At 44.3% G+C, this 20529-nt stretch overlaps 2 protein-coding genes across 4 annotated transcripts in view; one reads left to right on the top strand and one right to left on the bottom strand.

Annotated features, from left to right (window-relative positions):
- Nucleotides 1-11735: 11735 nt before the first annotated feature.
- On the bottom strand, nucleotides 11736-18517 carry DNAJA4 (DnaJ heat shock protein family (Hsp40) member A4). Of its 3 annotated transcripts, XM_006027215.3 has the most exons (7): nucleotides 18280-18517; nucleotides 15792-15972; nucleotides 14472-14576; nucleotides 13495-13722; nucleotides 13104-13334; nucleotides 12442-12542; nucleotides 11736-12352 (listed from the first exon to the last, which is right to left on the bottom strand). In XM_006027215.3, exons 1-7 carry the CDS (start codon nucleotides 18409-18411, stop codon nucleotides 12137-12139), a joined length of 1194 nt encoding a protein of 397 aa, XP_006027277.1. In that variant the 5' UTR covers nucleotides 18412-18517; the 3' UTR covers nucleotides 11736-12136. The 3 variants fall into 3 exon arrangements, with proteins under 3 accessions (XP_006027277.1, XP_014377081.1, XP_025064177.1); XM_014521595.2 differs by lacking the exon at nucleotides 15792-15972 and having other exon boundaries at nucleotides 18280-18417; XM_025208392.1 differs by lacking the exons at nucleotides 15792-15972; nucleotides 18280-18517 and adding an exon at nucleotides 15385-15735.
- Nucleotides 18518-18550: 33 nt separating this feature from the next.
- ACSBG1 (acyl-CoA synthetase bubblegum family member 1) overlaps nucleotides 18551-20529 on the top strand; it is a 115249-nt gene continuing 113270 nt past the window's right edge. Inside the window, exon 1 of the mRNA XM_025208388.1 lies at nucleotides 18551-18847. The gene's annotated coding sequence lies outside the window, so the exon portion shown is untranslated. The remainder of the gene's footprint in view (nucleotides 18848-20529) is intronic.

Genomic DNA, 20529 nt, shown 5'->3' with positions numbered 1-20529 from the left:
CCCCCCCCCCCCCCAATAAAGTTAATATACTTACTTCTAGTGAAGATATATAAACTGCATTTAAAAAAAAAATACTGTTTCTTAGTATGGTTTTGTAACGTAATATGTTACCATGCAACAGAAAGAGGTTACTTACTGTGGAAAAATCCTGCTGCATGCAGGGCAGGAGCTGCTTAATGTCTCTGAGATGTCTTTTCATTATGAATGCTCTGCTGTGTGCACATATGCTGCATGCACCTTACCAGCTGTACCCATGTGACGTTAGTATCCCCTGCCACTCCTTGTGCTTCACCGAGGTCATAAAAGAGAGTACTGCACCTTTGGCATGGACTTACAGATGTGCAGGACCTTGAGGAAGAGTGCTGAAGACTGGGCTGAGAAATGTGCATATGGACAACAGGGTGTGAAGATCTCAAATTACTGAAGGGTAAATAGCTTCACCCTGACGCTTTGTATGTTCCAGTTCATGATCTGTGGGTGACTACAAAGCAGTAACCAGTTATAGGAGAAAAGCAGTTAGCACATGACTTTCAATGGAGGCTTCGGTCTGCAGGCTTTAGAAGCTTCATTGTACTTTTACTGTTATGAGAAAAGAGCTCCAGGTGGCTGCTTTTAAAAAAATCTCTGAGTTGTATAAACACTACTGATACTGCCTGTGCTAATGTGACAATCGGCATCATGCAGGGCTGCATGCCCAAGATGGAGAGTTGTTAGTATGGCAAAACCTAGATTCTAACTGCAGGACCAGGGTGGCTGGTCAAGAACCTGTCTTGAGGCAGGGAGCCAGAGATGTTGTGGTTCTAGTGCCCTCAGATATGTCTACAGGTTTGTTTTCTGGGTATTCACTCTTGGGCCAGAGTTCTAGATTCTAAATCATATATATTGAAAAGCCACAGAAAACTTGCAGACTACTACTTTTTCAGTAGCCTGTCACTTAAATAAAGGTAAGCCAAAACAGTTTTCCCTGATGCGTAGTGCTCTAATTGCAAGTGCATTGGTGGGTTAGTATCCTCAGGTAGTGATTTGACCGATCACTAACAGGTAATTCCTGTGTGGTGTATGATAGGTATGTTGAAATAAGGCAACTTGAAGGCTGAGATGCCTGAACTAGTCCCTTAATGCCATGAGTGGGGATAACGGTGGCTAGTATCACCATCCTGAATTCCAGTCTACATACAGGCAAACTTCCAGATGTAAAATGAGTTACTGCTGCTTTTTTTTTTTTTTCCCTCTACTAGGGATTGTGTGGTAGCTACTCTATAAACATCTCTGGTACTGATGGGGAACCCCTTCTATGTTAGTGATGAAAAGATCAATAGGATTTAAATAATAGTTCATGAGAGAACCCTGAAGAGGGATGGGAATGAGGAAGGTGGCTGGGAACAAGCCCTGGTTGAAACAGCTTAAGGGATTTCACAGCTAGAAATGAAATGTAAGTCTGTGGTAACACAGGAGCATCCAGGCCTGAAGTCAGCCCGGTAGTTCCTGAAGGGAAGTAATCAATTCTGGGATTTCACAAGTTGGTTCTAATGAATTACATTTGCCTCTGGCAACACTGTCTTCTCAAAAGCAGCTCATATCATCAGTGGTAGAAGAGAACCCTCCCCACCATGTGATCCAACTTGCAGAGCAATTGCTCTTTCAGTGTTTACCTTTAGATGAACAAATACAAAAGAAAGCATTTCACACTAGAATGTGCAGGCGCAAAGAGCAGTTTCTCTCTTAGTGCTGAGCAGTTCCACCTCCCTTAAGGTCAAGTTCTGTGCAGTCAGTCTTCATGTTGCCAGAAGCCAGATCCTTGCTTTTGGGTAATTCATGCATGCTGCAGCATGGAAAAATGCTCTCTCCATCAAGCAGGAGGCTACAGTGGCTGTGTTTAGGGCTGGCTGTTACATTGCTCAAAACTGCATTAAAAAAAAAATCTGTTTCAATTATCTTTAGGACCATGGTAACATTCCAAGTTTTTCAAAAATAAACTGACCATTTCCAAATGCAATTGAAGGGATCTCCTAGATGTGGTTCTCTCCATAAACTAAAACAGGGTCAAATTCATTCTGCCCCATGGGCTGGATGAGTTGCATTGCCCTGTAAGCCAGATCCAGCATGTGTCCTAGAGCAGCCAGGGTGGGCACTATGTGCAACATTGCCCTGGTCCCACTATTCTGGGGGTGCAATGTACATGGCTGTCATGTGCAGCACATCTCCAGAGCTGCAGTGACCACTCCAGGGTCATCATGCAGCATGTGGCAGCCACTCCATTGCTCCAGGATATGTACTGGAACAGGTGCTGTATGTGGTACAGTCCCAGAGCGCCGCTGCCTCCACAACCTGTGGGTAGCACTAGAGGCCAGAACTGCTGTTAGTTTGGATAAGAGTCCGGTCACAACCTTGTTCCACACTGGGCACCTATACACATGCTCTGACGTGTTTTGATTAGAACACATCGGAGCAGACGCTATTAATCAAGTCAGCTGGAGCATTCTAATCAGAATGCTCCCACATGCTGCAGCATCTCATGTATTCAGCATCCCTACATTTTAAAATGGCAGTGGGAATGCTTTAACTAAAGCTCATCAAGCAAGTTTTAGTTAAAGCACCCCCGCTGCCATCTTGAAACAGGACCCTGAATATGTGAGATGCTGCAGGTGCAACTTCATAGAGGGAACTGGGCTTAGTCTGTAGAAGAGAAGGCTGAGGTGGGATTTGATAGCAACCTTCAAATACCTGAAGGGTGGTTACAAAGAGGATGGAGTTAGACCAGTGGTTGCCAACCTTTTTAGGTTCAAGATCATTTTTGGATTTAAAAGGAACTGAGGATCTACCCCCTCCCCCCAGCAGGTAAGTCTGTGGGCAGGGAGGTGGGGAAAGGGCTGGGGCGGGGAGCAGATTGAGGTCCTAGACCTAGCCCCCACTCCCTCACCGCTGGGGGCCTTGATCTGCCCCCACCCTCCAATGTCAGCGGGGGAGGAAGCACATCTGACATGAGGTGGGGGAACAGAGCTGCAAGCGGCTCATCCAAGGGCATGGGGGGCACGCAGCCCAGGAGGGCATGGCTGGGGGGTATGTGCCCCTGGATGTGTCTGCAGGGTGGGCTGCAGGCAGGGGGCACTGCAGTGTTCCTGGCCAGGCTGTACTCAGACGAGGTGGCGGTAGCGCTGCTGCAAGCAAGGCCACGGAGGGGGTCCTAGCCCAACCCCAACCCCCGCTCCCAGTGCTGTAGGTGCCTGCTGGCCTGGCAGGAACAGCCCTGCACAGCCTGCAGCTGTAGCCCCCACGCCCTCACCAGCCCCAGGCCCCCCATGTCTGCGGGAAAGGGGTGTGTGTGTGTGTGTGTGTGTGTGTGTGTGTGCGCGCGCAGCACTAGGCTGTTCCACCGGGCCTGGCCCACACTGTGCTTGGGAGGACTGGGGGGGGGGCACTACAGCCCCTCTCCATGGCCTCACGTGTAGTGCCAACGTCTGGCTTAAGCACAGCCTGGCCAGGAGCAGTTTGGTGGGAACAGCCTACAGCCCATCCTGTGGGCAGATCTGGTGGCATGTGCCCCTCATGCCCTCCCAGGCTGTGTGCTCCTCCTCCCTGCACCCCCTGGATGAACTGTTCATGGCTCTGCCCCCTGCTGGCTGTGCAGGACCTGCCCCTGCTCTATCCCTGCTACCTACCTCAGAGCTGCAGCTGTTGGCACTGCCCCATGGTGGGGGCAGCACGTGTGTGGCAGAGACAGCTCCTGCTGCAGGCTGGGCTTTGTACCCTAAGCTCCAGTGCATGTACCCCCCCAGCCGCTGCCCCTTCCCTCCCCCACTGACTGACTTGCTGGGCTGGGGGAGGCATGTACATTCATGCATGTGTGTGCTCTGCCCCAACCCAGGATCGGCTTTAAGAGGCTCTGGGATTTACCAGCTGATAGCAATGGACCACTTGACCACTGAGTTCCTGTTCTCCGTGATTGCAGATGACAGAACAAGGAGTAACGGTCTTAAGTTGCAGCAAGAGAAGCTTAGGTTGGATACTAGGAAAAACTTCCTCACTAGGAGGGTGGTGAAGCACTAGAATGGGTTATCTAGAGACATTGGAATCTCCATCCTTGAAGGTAATTTTAAGGCCCAGCTGGACAAAACCCTGGTGGGGATGGTCCTGCTTTGGGCAGGGGATTGGACTAGATGATCTCCCGAGGTCCCTTCCAACTGTAACTTTCTGATTCTAATTAAAAGGCTCCCTACCCCGCATCAGAGCATGTGTAAAATGCCCCTTAAAGCATTCTAAGTCTTGTCACAGATTCAGATTCTAGCGTTAGAAGGGACCACAGTGGGCCATCTAGTCTGACCCCCTGCCCCTGACAGGCAAGAAAAGTCACCAAACCTGCTGTCATGTGATCCTAGCCAGGTGCCTGTCCAGTCCCCAGGGGCCTGTCCGGTATCCTTTGCTTTTAAGACAGTTTAGAAAAGGAAGAATAGAATAAGTCTCAAATGCCTCTTAACCAAGATAAAGGGCATCTCTATGGGAGGCAGCTATACCTCTTCCCATGTTTGTTTGTGGACACACGTTCAACCACAAAGCAGAATGTAGGGTTCTAGGTAACACACACACACACACGTGCGCGCGTACACATCAGAGGGACATTACCTGTAGTTTTTGCTCATGGCCACAGCCAGTAAAAAATAATTGAAGAAGTGCCTTGGCTCAGCTCAGCTGTGTTCTGCATCACTTTTGGAACAAGAGTGCTGATAGTTCAGGACTGGCTCCTGGTAGCTAAAACAGATGTGTGTGTACAGACTGATGTTTAAGCCTTTACTTTTAAAGCACTTTGAAACTTAGGAGAAATTTTCTTACATCTTTTACATTGAAATATAGTACAGCCTTCATTCTAGGCTGACACTACCCTTACCACTATCAACTACATTTCACAATATGCTGCGGTCTTGCATGCAATTTGATTTCTGTTCCAGAATGATTGTTTTGCCAAAATTTAATACTACAACTTCGTAAAGTGGGAGAAAATCCTTTCATTTTTCTTTCAACTGGCTTACTCTTACCACCACCCTCTACTATTTAAACGCCTGCTTCTAGCCTTAGTGAATGATGAGGTATAGATTTTTAAAGTGCACTGTGTAGTCAAGAGTAGCTTGCCCACTGGCCCTTGTGTCACCTTCTCAACTAACATACCAGGATGCCCCAGCCAGTACAGGAATGAGGAGTATTTTGATTAACCCACAAAAATCTTGCTTCAGACTGGCAAAAATCAAGAACTTGCAAAAGTAATAACACACACTGAATAATTGTAACATTCCAAGACACTAAAGGTCAGTTTTTAATAGAATATCCAAGTTGGAATTTCAAAGTCTTTCTGAGTTGAAACTGGAAAAAGGCCCCTTTTCCTCTGCTGAATCATTGTCCTATTTCCATAGGAAATAGAAGAGGTAGGGAGGCTATGCTAGACAGATTACATTTTGTAAAAGGAGTTGCCTTTTCAGACTAGGCTTGGATATGGTCGAGACTTTTATACAACACAGTCTAGATTTTACTACTGCTTGTTCCTTCTCAGGGTCTTGCCAGAATTACTACAATTTGCCATGTAAATTCCATTATACACAGCTGCACATTAAGAAGCGTCACTAGTGAAAATAGCGTTTAAATTTAGTTGTAGCCCCTCCCAGTTTATGCATTTTCAAACTATGTACCTGTCTGACAAATACCATGCATGTAGCAAACTATTAGAATTGGAAAAAGTTTATTTGCAGGAAGAATCCACTAGGGCTGTGCAAAGTGGCAGCATTTCATTTCCAATTTTGTTTAAACTCAAAACAGTTTCGCCATTTCGATGTTGTTTCAATCTTTTGCCCATAGGATATAATGGGAAAGGTCGAAACAGCCTATAACTTTGTCATTTCTGGCTTGATTCGGTTGAAACTTGCAGGGATGGGAGCCCCTTCTGAGGGCATGAAGCCTGCCAGGTTTCCCCAAACCCCCTGAACCTAGGTCTTGAAAGCAAAACCCCTGTCACGTGTATGTGTTAAGCCACAGCAGGGTCAAAACTGCAGGCATGCTAGCCCCTGCTGAGGCCACAAAGCCTGCCAAGTTTCAAGGAGATACATGCGGGAGGTTTGGGGGAAATTGCACCTCAAGCTGTGGACAGGCAAAACTTGTGACATGGGTGCTTGTGTAAGTGACTGTGTCTGCCTTGGGGTAGAGGGGGGTGAAAAACTACAGGCCTGTTAGGTCTTGCTGCAGCCATGATGTTGGCTATAAAAGGACCAACACGTAGGATTCATCATAAAATTCTAGTTTATTAGACAGATGCAAAAGTCAGATCATAAACCTTGGCACTGATCCGCTTAAACACACACACACGCTCACAGTAGCTAGCTATGAATACTAAGCACCAGTGTCAAGATATACCTATCCCCAAGCACTAGAGTCTGCTGTTGATAGCCAGTCAAAGCTTCTTTCAGTGCAATGTTGCCTCAGAAGAGGGTCACTGGCTGGTCCTTCTGGCTGGACAGGCAGGGTGCTGGTCAGGTCAAAGAGGGGGTCATGTTTCACTGCCTTTTATCTCTCTCCAGCAGACTTCGGTGACTCCCCAATTCTTGGGCCTACCCAATCCAGGGGTCATTGACCTCATGTGACATCCTCTTTGGTGGCTGCTAGATAGCAGCCGTTAGCTCCAGGGGTCACATCCGCAAGTACATGCAGTCTTGAGAGTCCGTTGATGGATTTTGATTAATTCATTGCTGTAATGAATAGGGTTCTGGGAGCAGTTGATCAGCAGGTATTCAAGAGTCAGTCTCCAGCATTGGTTAGTTCATACAGGGGCTTCTGTACCTTCAACAGTGAAGTTTCAAGGAGTTCCCAGCTCTGTATAGATTCTTTTCTCTCCTTAGTTTGTGGCTTCCTAGGTGTTAATCCTTACTCATTGTGTAACACAGTAGCTAGCTATCATAATCAATCATGAATATTGGTCAGGCTGTGAAAGGACTATGACTGCCAAGTGCAGCTCCTTCCTTTGATGTGATCTTCCATCTGCTGTAGAAGACCAGGGGCTTTTGTCAGGCTCATTGCAGCCAGTGGGAGGACTCCCATTCACAGCAGTGGGCACTGGAGCAAACCCTGAGGATTTTATGGTGAGGTGGGCCAGGTCAGGATGAAAATTAACTGTAGCTTTATAGAAGGCAGGAAATGGCATGCTAGCAGCAGCTGTGCATTACCAACAATAACCTCCAAGAGGTTAGCATGGTAGCATCCCTCCCTGACAGCTTGTTAATATTGTGTTTAGTCCCATCATGCCTGAATGATGAAACTGCAGCCCCAACTCATCCCAATAGCCTTTATTCAGTGTAAAGCTCTGAGGGCATTCCAGATTAAACAAGTGTGTTAGGTGAGTGGGTTGGGACAGAAGGACAGGAAACAAGAACTGCCCTCACTTCACCAGACTCAGCACTGCATTAGATTGTGCTCTGGTTATACAGATGCTTTGACTGCATGTTGCTACCAGCTCATGGTGAAGCTGGCTGTCCTCAGCCCTGATCAGCCACTACCTTCCTGACTGAACAGAGGAGGGGCATCTGCCAGGGCTGGGGAAATGATACAGCATGCCACTCTCCAGCCATTCACTAACCCCATTCCTCCATCATCTCCCTTCCGTGCATTAGTAAGGAGAGTACATGTGATAAGACTGGCTCTATGACAAGAACCGTTCTTCAAAGAGCTGGGGTGGAGGCAAATTGACCCCTACTGACTTACTGCTCCTGGGGCAGGGGGGCTGGACTCTATGATCTTCCAAGGTCCCTTCCAGCCCTAATGTGTATGAAATCTATGTATGATGATTCACTCAGGGACCAGCTCAATACAGGGAGGCAGTAGTTGGATTCCTGCCCTTGCTAACATAGTTATGTTTAAGTTGTACCATATAAGAGTACATTTGTTAGAAAGCATAAAATGTAAAATGGTGAAATGCCATGACACATGCAACAAATAGACCAAATACAAGGAGGGTGACATATTCCTATGCAGAATACTATTTTACACCCATAAAAGCACCTACAAAATATATTTTTTTTTTTACAAGTATACCTTACTTTTAAACATAAAGTACATTTGTTATAAAGGTAAGTTGTATCATATAACGTTAGCAAGGGTAGGAATCGAACCACTGCATCCCTGTATTGAGCTGGTCCCCTAGTGAATCATGATTGTGTAACAGTAGCAAGCTATTATAACAAGTTAATGAGCCATGATTAACACCTAGGAAACCACAGACTAAGGAGAGGAAAGAATCAATATCGAGCAGGGAACTCCTTGAAGCTTCACTGTTAAAAGGTACAGAAACCCCCTTTTGACCTAACGAACACTGGAAACCAACTCTTGAATACCTCCCAATCAACCGTTCCCAGAGCCCTATTCATCACAGCAGTGAATTAATCAAAATTCATCAATGGACTCCTGAGACTGCACATACTCACAGATGTGACTCCTGGGGCTGACATCTGCCATCCAGCAGCCACCAAGAGGGATGTCCCATGAGGTCCATGACCCAATTGGGTAAGCCTGAGAATTGGGGAGTCACTAAAGTCTGCCAGAGAGGGATAAAAGGCAGTGAAGAATGACCCCCAGTGGCATCCTCTTTGACCTGACCCACACCCTGCCTGTCCAGCCAGAAGGACCAGCCAGCAAGCCCCTTCTGAAGCATCATTGCACTGAAAGAAGCGTCAACAGCACACTCCAGCGCTTAGGGATAGGTATATCTTGACACCAGTGCTTAGTATTCTGTGTGCGTGTCCCCCAAGGTTTAAGATCTGACTTTGGCATCCATCTAATAAAACTAGAATTTTATGATGATCCTGCAAGTCAGTCCTTTGTAGTCAACGTTGTGGCTGCAGCAGGGCCTAGCAGGCCTCCAGTTTTCACCCCCCTCTGCCCCAAGACAGGCACAGTTGCACAAGCACCCATGACACCAGTTTTGCCCATCAGCAGCTAGAGGTGCAAGGCCCCAGAACCCATAAGCCCCTGCACCCATCTCCTTGAAAGCTGGCAGGCTTCATGGCCTCAGCAAGGGCTAGTAGGCCTGCAGCCTTCACCCTGCTGTGACTTAACACATACACACAACATGAGTTTTGCTTTCAAGACTTAGATGCAGGGGGTTTGAGGAAACTGCACCCCAATCTCCTTGAAACTTTGTAGGCTTCATGCCCTTAAAATGTGCAGGAATGGTAGTAGCCCCTTCTAATCCAAAAATCAGGATAGAAATAAAGTTGTAGGCTGTTTCAACCTTCCACATTATAGCCTATGGGTGAATGTCAAAACAGTAGAACGTTTTGACTTCCCTTGTTTTGTTTCAACAATATCTGTTTAGTTTTGATTTTGCTGTTTCAAGCTCAGAACAGGCTGAAGCAACATCAAAATTTTGCACAGCCCTAGCATCCATTATTCTTTTACTGTGAATCCCTCTTCCCTCACCAATTCAACCAAGTGTTACTGTGTAACACCATGGTGCACTCAAGGTACTACATGTTCAGAGAGGTAGGTTTTTCTTAGGAGCCTACAACTACAAATAGAAATTGTTGTATCCTAGTATAGCCAAAAACTGTCTGAAATTTATAGAACCTAGTTCTGAATTATGGTTGCTTTGAGGCAAGATTTCCTCTTAAGACATAACAATCCCCATTTTGATTTAGTGCCTCACAGTAAACTTTGAAGCCTAGCTTTCAAACTTCTTGAAGTTTGAAGCAAGAAAGGACACAGAATTTGTAATAGGCAACCTCCAATAGCAGAAGCTGAAGGAGCTGAGAGAAACAGAGTAAGATTCACAGGTTGTGGAAGAGCTTGTTAAAGCTTCACACTAAAATGAAAAACCTGGGAGTGTATTACTGCAGCTAGAGTACTTTCCCCTGTTAAGCAACAGAAAGAAGGATAAGAAAGCCTTTGAGTTAAGCACAAGTGGCAAAACAAGTTTGAGTGTAAGCTCACAGGTGATCAAGAGCAAAGCTTCCCAATTAAGTAGCTAAACTCCCTTGGGGAAGTAATTTAAAGGAGCTGGTAGACCTGGTATTTCCAAATGTATGGCTAGTACCCGAAACACTGGAGTTGCAAGAAACAGGTTTGAACATTTTTTTCCTTCCCACCAATTTAAGGTAAAAGTGCAGCAGCTGTTAGTTTGGACTGCTGAGAAGTGATAGGATTTGTTAAACTCCCATTTTTAAAAAACTTAACTTACAAAAAGCAACCAGCTATTAAATTTCAAGGGTCAGGAAGTATTGCCATGGGAAGCTCATTACTCCATAAGATCAATGAAGTTACAGATGTAATGCATGATTTGCCTATTATTAAGAACTTACTAGAACCAAAAGCAAAAGAGTTCCCCGAAAAGTAAGGTGGAATCTCTTCGTGCATGTTTGTGCTTCCTGTAAAGTAAAGCAAAGCATTTCACAACTGCTCCAAGTATTACATTAAGTAGGTTTTTGGTTTGTTTTTTTTAAAGAACACATTGCTGTGTGAAGTTGGATGCATCTGAACCTTAAGACTGCTGCACCCAGAAGCTTTCTACAGCTCTTCCCATCTAGAAGAAAGGGAAGTTTCCCAATTTACTTACTGATCCATAAATTAAGAGGTTGCTTTTGCCCTCTGCACAGAATAGGGGTGGCCAATGCAGCTTCTGAAGAACTGAAGACATTCTTTTGCTCTCTGTTCCTTATTTTGTTTAGTTTCCTTCAGCTGTTATCCTTAGGGTCATTATTGCTGCTCGAGAACTGAACAGCTTTCAAGTAGCATGCATCTTGCAGCTAAATGGGTTAGGAAGTCTGCCACCCCAGTACAGAACATGGCACAGCTATACCTCCAAATGTGAAACTGCATTGTGCCATTTAAATGGCAGTATGAAAATAGCACTTTAAAAAACAAAAACAAGGTACAGAGCCCAACTGTCCTTTGGAAATGTGTCCAATTTCTACCTCAAGTTTAAGTCTGTTACAGAACATGAGAAAAAACGGGTGTAGGAGAATATTCATCTTAAACAGATGTACTGTAAAATTGGTATAAACAAAAACAGCACATTTCAAAATCTAAAACAAATGGATGGAGATAAGGGCATTCCACGCTATGGTTGTCAAGGATTAAATATGTATTCAAAAGGACACATTGTATGAAAGCAGGTATGAGAACTTATCCAAGACTTACACTGGGTACAGGCTAAGGTATGAATTTATCTTAAGAACCCGACTCTGCTGCTTGCTACAATAAGAGTACATTTTTTGGTTTAGTTTGTAATTTTGGAAAGGAGTAAGCTAAAATAGGCCATTTATCAGAAACATGTCCATACAGGGAGATAAGTCAGATAACAAATGTCTCGGGTAGATAGAGCATGGTATTGAAGAACTTAAATACAGGTACTATAGAATTAAATGACAAACTCCTATTTTACATGGCAAGACAACCAAATCGTTCTGTTGCTTTAGTGAATAATTAATGCAACTTTATGTGCAACAGTATCTGTTCAATCCATTCTTCATTTTACCATGCAGTCTTATGCAAACTGCTAATTAAGTAAAGGCGGTGGACAGTTCAAACTAAACATCTGATTAATTCTAGAAGGGCTGGAATTATTTGAGTGACTGATGGATAGACCAACTGACTTCAGTACATCTCGTGGTTCTGGGCTAGCACAGAATAAAGCAAGTATTTATGGACCTCCACCATACATGTCAAGTATGGACAACAAATTATTAGCTGAACTTCTCAGAGTCAGAAAATGTGCTTGGAATTCATTTTTAATCTAGGAAATTAACTTTACAGTATGAAAAATATTTACACAAGATGCTAAATTAACCTGAACTGGTAATTGCAGGAGTCTTACATAAATACAATAAATGAAGTCACTTTGCTTTGAGTGGCAATTCAGTATATTGCAGTTGCTTATAAAGGTTCACAAATGTCTAACAAGTCCCTCTGTTCTCAGCTGCATAACCTGGAAGTGTTTAAGTTACATATGAAAACTACATGAACACACTTAAATAAAAAACTGGATTATATAAAAGTGATGGTGCAGCAACTCAATTTGCTGAACACAAGGAAAAAGAAACAAGAAAAATCAATGGCCATTTAAGCCATGTAGTTTTCCATTATGAAAAATGTACATCCATTTTATATCACTTCAAGATGTCTGGCACTGTACTCCTGTTCTAGGTTCTTCCTCATCATCTTCATATGCCTCTCCAATATTACGATAGGTTTGCTCTCTTGGGTCAAAGTCTACAAGATCTACCTGATCCATGTCATCTGTAATCATGACTTCTTTTCGTGGAGGAAGCAGACCTTCCAGCATACGCAACTTCTCCCTTGGAAGCCAGTGGTGCTCTGGAAATTGGACCTACAATAAATAAATGTTATTCTGTAAATAATTATTCCTTAGCTGAAGTGCTACATAAGGCATGAAGGAGAATAAGACAATAAGCTTACCAAGAACTGTACAATTAGACAACCTCTGTCCAATGGAGATTTGTAAATGGGCATCCCTTCACTGTTGATACATTTTAAGTCACCATGCTTTATCACTTCTCCTGTCCAGAGAGAGGTATTAGTTTAAGCCTGAAAACTGGTACCTTTACATTGACTTTATAGCCCAACAGTTTTTATTAAAAGGAAACATTCCTATTTACATTCCTATTTGAAGAGCATCTTTCCATTTTGTGAAAACCCAGGCAGACATCAATGTGGTGGGGGCAGCTATTTTTAACAGTAGGTGAAAAAACCCTAGCTTAAAAGAATGTTATCAATTCCCCTTTGAGAGGTATTCTTTCGATTTATAAGCTACATATGGATTTACTAGATTCCTAGTTATTTGGTCCCAATGTCTAGCTTCTCAGAAGCTTGACATCTTTAGAGAACATGTGTACCCACAGACAACACCATTGTGCTAGGCGACCTCACCAATTAAGGACTGACTCAACTTCTAAAGGACATCAACAAATTGCATTTTGAAAGCCAAAAAAACAGAAGGAGGGTTTCTGATTAAAGCCATACACAGAGCTAACAGTTGCCAGAAATTTAACTGCTGCAACAAATTCAGAAACACAGCAGCACCTTCAATAGAAGCAACTGCATCAATGATTAAAGCCTACCTGGTCTAGTAGATATAATAAGGATCCTATTATCCAGTGTTTCAATAGTCTTTCTGAAGCCACATAAAGCCTCACAGAGTTGGATTCTCATTTTCATAATTAAATCATGTCCCCGTCTCTGAAAGACACTGTGATCCCTTTGATCAAGCACAATAATGACATCACCAGGTTCCAGGTCAGGTTCTTGATCACCTTCTCCATGAAATACTATTTTTTGCCCATCTTTCATGCCTAAAAAGAAAAAACAAGTTACAAATTGGTTTTGTTAAAAAAAAAAACCCCAATACTTTACAATCTATTTAGAGTCCCTAAAAATTTTACAACTCAGTTCCTTTGAGTTAAGAAACAAACTAGTTGCAAGGCTTTCAGGGTAGACTTGCTTAATTCTTACCTTTATCAATATGAACTTCTATGATCTTTTTCTCTCTAACAACTTTACATCCATTGCAGTTTCCACATCTGTCTTTTGGATTTATTCTTTCACCTTGGCCTTTGCATTCTGAACACACAGTTTGAATTTGCTGTACCATGCCAGGTCCAATCTGTTGAACAATAACTTGCATTCCTCTTCCTTTACACATGGGACACTTTTCTATGGCTCCTCTCTTTCCACCATATCCTTGATAGAGAAATAAAAAAGAATTCACCTGAAGCAAAGTTTTAAAGGAAAGCTAGTCACTCAGCCATACCAGACTGAAATTTCCTATGAAGTCTCTAACTCTTTGCCTCTAAGGGAGGGAGGAGTACATTTAGGATAGGCTAGATCCACTGGAAATTCTGTAAAAACCTATGAAAGCTTAATTTTTGCATCATGTATCCATCTCTCACAGTTATTAAAATCCCCATCAATCAAACCAGATTTTAGGTATACTACCATATTGCTCACACTGTCAGCTTTATCCTTCCTTTCACTTCAGCAAGTGATCATAAAATCTTTAACATGATTACAGCTTTTTGAAGCCATGTCATTTGCTAAATTTCTTTAAGCCTAGGTTATTAGTATTTGCATATAACCCAACTTGTTCTTCCAGAGGTAGAGAGCCACATTAAGTGGTCATGTGACATTATCCATATACCAAGACAACAAGTCTCAAACTTTTACCTAATGCAAGTCAATAAAAGGCAGCTCAAAGAACACTTCTAGCTGTTGAATATTCTATAGCTCTTAATTTGATTCTTGTCTGTAAAGATCTTGAACTGTAGTCTCTATTAATATGCAAGTAAGATAATTGCTTCATCATCAGAGCTTTTTAATTAGTGACTGGGTACCACAGCAATTACTCAGTAGAGGTTCATATAAACCACTTTTGGAATTAGTTTGTACTTTAAAAGAAGTGAGGATTTTCTCTTTGTTGTTAAAATGCTTACCTTCACACTTTGCACAAATCACATTCTTCTGTAGTGCCAGCTTCCTTGTGACTCCATTATACAAGTCTTCAAGAGATACGCTTAACTGATGCACAACATTCTTCCCTTTAAGGAAAAGAATTTTAAATAGGTCAACACTGGGACAATTATAATTATCCATGACTTCTTATAAGGTTTCCAAGCAGATTGCTTGTTAGTGCAAGACAGTAGCATAAGAAAGAGTGAGTATATTACAGACACCAAATACTAGAGGGCTACATTCAGCCCTCTCAAATATGCACAACTTAACAGTTGTCACTGTTTCACTTGCTTGATTTTTAAAGTCAAATTATAGTCCTGTGCAAATGTCATTAATCCCATTTGCCAACTTGGTTAAGTCAGCAAGAATAAGAGCACTATCAACTTTATATTTGATCTTAAAAAGTACTTTAATTAGACCCATCTTCAGATTTTCAAGCAGTGGCACAAGCAGGGTTTTCCTGGGTAAACCTTTCTGGAGTGTAAGGAAGGGGGCTTAGGTTCCAAGAGCAGGCATCCTCCCCGCACTTCCATCTCCAGCTGCTGCTTCAGCCCCATGTGTTCTGCTTACCCCCTAGCCCATGCTCTTAAAAAGAGCAGCAGCATGGTGCCTGTGCATCAGCTGCTGCAGCTACAAGAACATCACTGGGGCAGCTCTTATTGCTGGGGTGCAGACTCTATAGGTATGAGGGATAATTTTGGCACCTTTTAAGCCAGTGCCAAACACTATGGTTTTCATGCCACTGCCACAGCATTAGTAACAGGAAAAAGAATTTTTCTGAAACCATGTACTAAACTGGCAAACGGTGGTGAAACGGTGACAGTGCTACCAAAAGCAAGACATGAGCTCAAGTAAAATTTTAATGAAGTCATTTGTAGTAACCCCAAATATTACCATCTTATGACAGTATATAGCGAGTGATTTTTCAAGTTGACGGTGCCCTTTGAGGCCATCTGCCTGAAGTACATCAGTAAATCAGGGATTTGACTTGTAAGTATTACCCACAAGTCTTAACACCCATTCCTCTGTTCTGACAGCCTCTCTACCTAGTAGCTTTCTTCTCTGGATTTCCATGTCCCACTTAAGAAAAGAAATAAAGTTAGCAACATGTCTTAATCGCATTATCTATATTGTTAGACTAGTTTCTATAGAAAATGGATCAGCTCATGCCTTGCAAAAGTTGCTATTACAACAGGTAACATCTACACTATGTTCATTTAGTAATTATACTAAAAACACACTTGCTTCTTATTATGCACTAGTGTGTGGTTAAGTTCTAGAATTTGTTTAGAACTATGTACCTCTTCTCTCTCTATTCATTCGGCCTCCACCACCAAAGAACATGTCAAAGATGTCCATGGGTGAAGAGAAGTTGCCGCCACTCAAGCCTCCTTCTTTAATAGCCTGTTCCCCACCCTGGTCATAAAGGTCCCTTTTCTTTGGGTCCGACAGAACTTCATATGCCTGGGATATGAGCTTAAACTAAAAAAAGAGAAAGAGAAGCTCTGAGCAACTATGACCAAAAGCATGAATAACCAATCCAGTTATGCAAGTTAACTGCCTCAGGATTTCAACTGGAACAAAACAAACAAACAAACAAAAACCTCTTGCAGCACTTGCAATTCATTTATAGAAAGCTTTTTAAACAGTTTGTAAATATATGCAAGAGAGACTAGCAAGATACTTTGTTCCATGGGCACGTACTCCCCCCTCCCCTCCATATAACCAGCTCCCTCAAAGTGTCTGCCCACTAGAGTTTGAATGTTGTTTGCAACCATTACACCATTTTATGCACCTGAAGGCCTAGTAGAATATTGTAACTAAACCTTAGATAAAAAAATCCAGTACTTTGGGGGAGGAGGTTGGGTCCCAAAGAATCCAAAAGCTGTTCACCTGGCTCTAACTGCAGCAATCTCTAGTAGTACATAGCAACATAAACAGCAACAAAGGAGTCTATGGCCATTAGAACTACAGAGAAGTTTAAATGACCTCAACCAGGGAGTTCATCTTTTCCCAACTAGAAAACCTGTTGTAAGTGCTTCTATTACATTAAGCAGTCTGTATCAATTCTGTCTTGCCCCCCCCATCAAAGAATATATAAAGCCTGTCTTAAAAGTGATTTTATGAATCCAGACTTCTACATTTCTTATCATGAAACATGTTCAAGGCAAAATAGAAAGATGCATTCAAAATTATACACATTAATGAGCTACAAAACTGACAAGCATGAATCAGACTATACTTTCACTGTATTCCACAGAAAGCCTATCAATCCTATTATCTACTCATCAATTTTTCTTCTGACCCAGACTCTACTGTGTAGCAATTACATTTCTAAAATCAATAGCTCAATTTCCTTTCTTTAATAAATTATCTGCACATCAGAAAAGAATTCCCTACAGTCTCCAAAAAGCATTCTTCCCACACCTCTGTGGAGCAGAACATATGAAGCAAACACTGGAGTACACAATTAGAATCCTCTAGTTTCATCCTAGTGAAAGCTTCAATGAATTGTGCTATTTGTATGCTAGACCCATCTACTACGCATCCTGTGCACTGACTGATGAAGCTGGTTTAGAATTACTTGGAAGTAGTTTTCAGAAGCTTCACCAAGTTTGTGAGCCCATCACTCTAACTATGATTAACTTTCACAGCTTTCTTATTACACTGCCTTTTTCTCAGGTGATAGTAGAAAAAGAGAACTCCTTTTTTCATGTATCTCCTAAAGGTTAGCAAAACCTTTATAAATCTAAAAGGCACCTAAAATGGCTCCCTCTGGAGTTACCTTGCCCATCAACACTAGCCTTTTCCATGCAAATATCATGTTGTTCTGAAGGACAGCTCCACCACTTCAAAGCAAAGGGATCTAAATAAATACTAGGGACAGCTGCCAGTCCTTTTTTATACATGATGACTTTTTACTGAAGTTTATACCATCCAATCTCTTAGGCCTTCTCTTCAGCATGGCTTGGAAACTCTAGGAACTGAAACAAGTTTTAAAGCAGGGGGAGGAAAGAGAAGAGAGGAAGAAGGAATAAGAAGTACCATAAATCAGGCCAGATCATAATAGCCAGCTCTGACAGTTAGCCTATTTCTTCCACAAGTTAGCCCCCCTAAATTAACTTTAGTTTGACAGCTGAATTAGCAATGCTCCCTTTAAGTCCAGCAAAGCAGAACAAGCTGCAAAAAGAAGTTTCACTTAAATACTTATTTCCTCTCCAAAAGGACTAGAAGATTCATTATACTTAGTGATGAATGTACCACAGTGCACTTGGAGGCCCCTGTATTCATCTACTAAATATAGGACAGAATTAAGGAGAGAACACCAAGGGCTACGTAACACCATACTTTACACTTGTATAAAGCATCTTAATGCTTGCGCAGGCTGTAATCACCTGTGTGCAAGCAGCTAAATAAAGTCCCTAGCTTCTCACCACCAAGCTTAACACCCGGGGCTCCTGGGATCTTATTTTGATAACAATGCCGTTTCCATAGGCACAGAGTCACTGCCCCGCGGGCCCCGGCACAGCTGCGGCCGCGGGTCCGGAGGGCAGACAAGGTCTCCGCGCACAGGCGGGAAGAGGCTGCACGGACCCCCGGAGGCCGCGCCGCTGGGGACAACGCGCCGGCTCCGCCCAGCACGGAGCGGGCCCCGGTTACCAGGGCTCCCATGTCTCCCAGGAGTGCTGCACCGCCGCCGGCTGCCCGGCCCCTCGCGGAGCAGGTGTAAGGAGCTGCCCGCGCAGCGCAGCGCAGCACTCCGGAGGATCCCCGCCGCCCCGCACCTACCCGCTCGCCCTCGCTCGGGTTCTTGTCGGGGTGGTACTTGAGCGCCAGCTTGCGATAGGCGCGCTTGATCTCGTCCGAGCTAGCGCTGGGCTTCACTTGCAGGATGTCGTAGTAGCCGGTCTCCTTCACCATGGCGCCTGCGGCGCGGCGCAGCCGTTGACGCGCCCCCAGACCAGAACCGACCCCAGCCCGCAAGCTCCGCCCGCCTCTGGCAGCACCTCCCGCTCCGCTCGCGCGCCTCGCCTGGCCGCATTTATACCGGCAGCGCCGAAGCTTCTGGAATGACGCCGCCCTACGCCGCAGGCTGTGGAACGGTCTAGAATTCCCGCGCGTGACGTCACGGCCCCCCCACCCCAGAAGAGGAGCCGAGGCGGGGCCTCGCTTGAGTTCTCAGAGTGGGTGGGTGTTTCCTTTCAGCCTCGGGTTCTCGCCCTGCAGGGACGCAACCTGCGCTTCCTACCCTGCTCTCCTGCTGCTCCTTGAGTTGTAGGAAGTCAGGGTTGGAAGGGACCTCAGGAGGTCATCTAGACTAGTGTTTCTCAACCAGTGGGACACGAAAGTCACGTAGGTGGGACTTCAACTCTAAATATTAATCATTAATGTCAGTCTTCAAATGATACTAAAATGCATGTAAACGTAAAAATACACTTTTTGGGAAAAGTGGGGTTTTGTTTGCATCGTGGTGGGGACCAGGGTTGTTTGATGAAATGGTTGGTGGGAGGTAAGGTGCAGAAAGCTGAGAACCTGAGATAGTCCAACAGCCTGCTCAAAGCAGGGTGGTCCCCAACTAATCCCAGCCAAAGCTTTGTCTAGCCAGGGCTTACAAACCTCTAATGATGGAGAGTCCACAACCTCCCTGGGTAACCTGTCCCAGTGCTTTACTACCCTCCTAGTGAGAACATTCTTCCTTAAGCATCCAGCAGAGCCCCACCCCATCCTTACACATGATAAACGCCTCACTGCTGCTCCCTATACTCCCTCCCCCCCCCACCCCTGCACCCCCAGACATCCTCAGAAAAGTGGGACCCAAAGACTCCCTCTGACCCCTTGGCTCTCCTCCAGCCAAACAAAACAAATCCTATTAAGGCGCTCCCTGCTCAGCCACCCCCAGCAAGTACCTGAGGTACCTTTCTTTCCTGGTTCCCCATCCTCAGTGTCCACAGATTCTGTCTTGGTGCCCCTGTTGCAAGGACAAATTTTAAGGTCGATAAACCTCAAAACATGACCTTGCTAAGGTAGGTGCTTGGGTGGTTTCTCCAGGAGGTTGAATCACGCTGTTTAACAGTGCAGATCTATGCTGTCAAGTGGGATTCCCAGCCTGACTTGAGTTGATAATGGAATAACAAGGGAGCAGTGTTGAAAGGTGCAAACACGGGATTTTTTTAGGGAGAACAGGTAACAAAGGGAAAAGGGGAATATTAATGAAGCGAAGGGGAGAATGAACACTAACAACACGCAACCAATATACTTTCCACTGTCATCTGTTCTTAGTTTGGTAAAAGAACAACCCCGTATCAGCAAATACAATTGGCGAACAGCAATGGTGGCAACCCAATGACAAATCCAATAGGCGCTCACTCCAAAGGTCAAAATCCAATATAGGTGGCAGGAAAGTCTCTCAAGGGACTGGGCTTCTGAGCCACAGTCTCACTAAGACACCAGCCCTGCCAAACCTCACACGCTAACAAACACATGCAATTTGAACACATCTTAATAAACCAACTTCCACACATAAACACACACTGCCAGGACCACGCTCTCCACACACAACAGCTCCAAGCTGCAGGTTTTAAAGGCCTCAGTTACATCACTTTCATGGACCAGTCATCTGAGGTAAAGGATCTGTCCATCAATACCAACCAAGTGTGCAACCTAACTATGGGTGGTTGAGCCCAATCTATTCGAGTAGGTTGGGGACAAAAGGGTTTGGGCCTTTCCTCCTCCTTCTGTCTCTCCCTCCGTCGACAGAAACACACCGGGGAGGCAGTGAGATAAGAAAATCACTTTACTCACTATTCAGGCAACAATCTCGTACAGCTGTGTCAGGAATCTAGTTCGCCGATTCCTCTGGAACTCTTGAGCATACTCGGATGGTATACCAAATCGTGATGGGGCCGTCCAGGTTTTCGCGGATGCAGGACCTCCGGTGAGGGTGATCAGTCCTCTCCGATATTACGCGGGTCCCCCCCGTTGTTTTGGCGCACTCCCCTTTTAACCGGGCAGCGTCTGCCCGCCCCCTGCCAATCAGCA

Source organism: Alligator sinensis, unplaced genomic scaffold, assembly GCF_000455745.1.
Source record: "Alligator sinensis unplaced genomic scaffold, ASM45574v1 scaffold954_1, whole genome shotgun sequence".
In the NCBI taxonomy this organism is placed as follows: domain Eukaryota; kingdom Metazoa; phylum Chordata; order Crocodylia; family Alligatoridae; genus Alligator; species Alligator sinensis.
Note: the sequence above shows the minus strand (reverse complement) of the source record. Positions and strands in the feature narration are given on the sequence as shown.

Excerpts from the sequence above, each read along its gene's own strand:
- DNAJA4 (XM_006027215.3), bottom strand. The coding sequence starts at position 18,411 with ATGGTGAAGGAGACCGGCTACTACGACATCCTGCAAGTGAAGCCCAGC. Across the intron at positions 13,335-13,494 it reads AGAAGTTCATATTGATAAAG|GCATGAAAGATGGGCAAAAA; the intron begins GTAAGAATTAAG and ends TTTTCTTTTTAG. Across the intron at positions 12,543-13,103 it reads TATTATATCTACTAGACCAG|GAGAAGTGATAAAGCATGGT; the intron begins GTAGGCTTTAAT and ends CTCTCTGGACAG.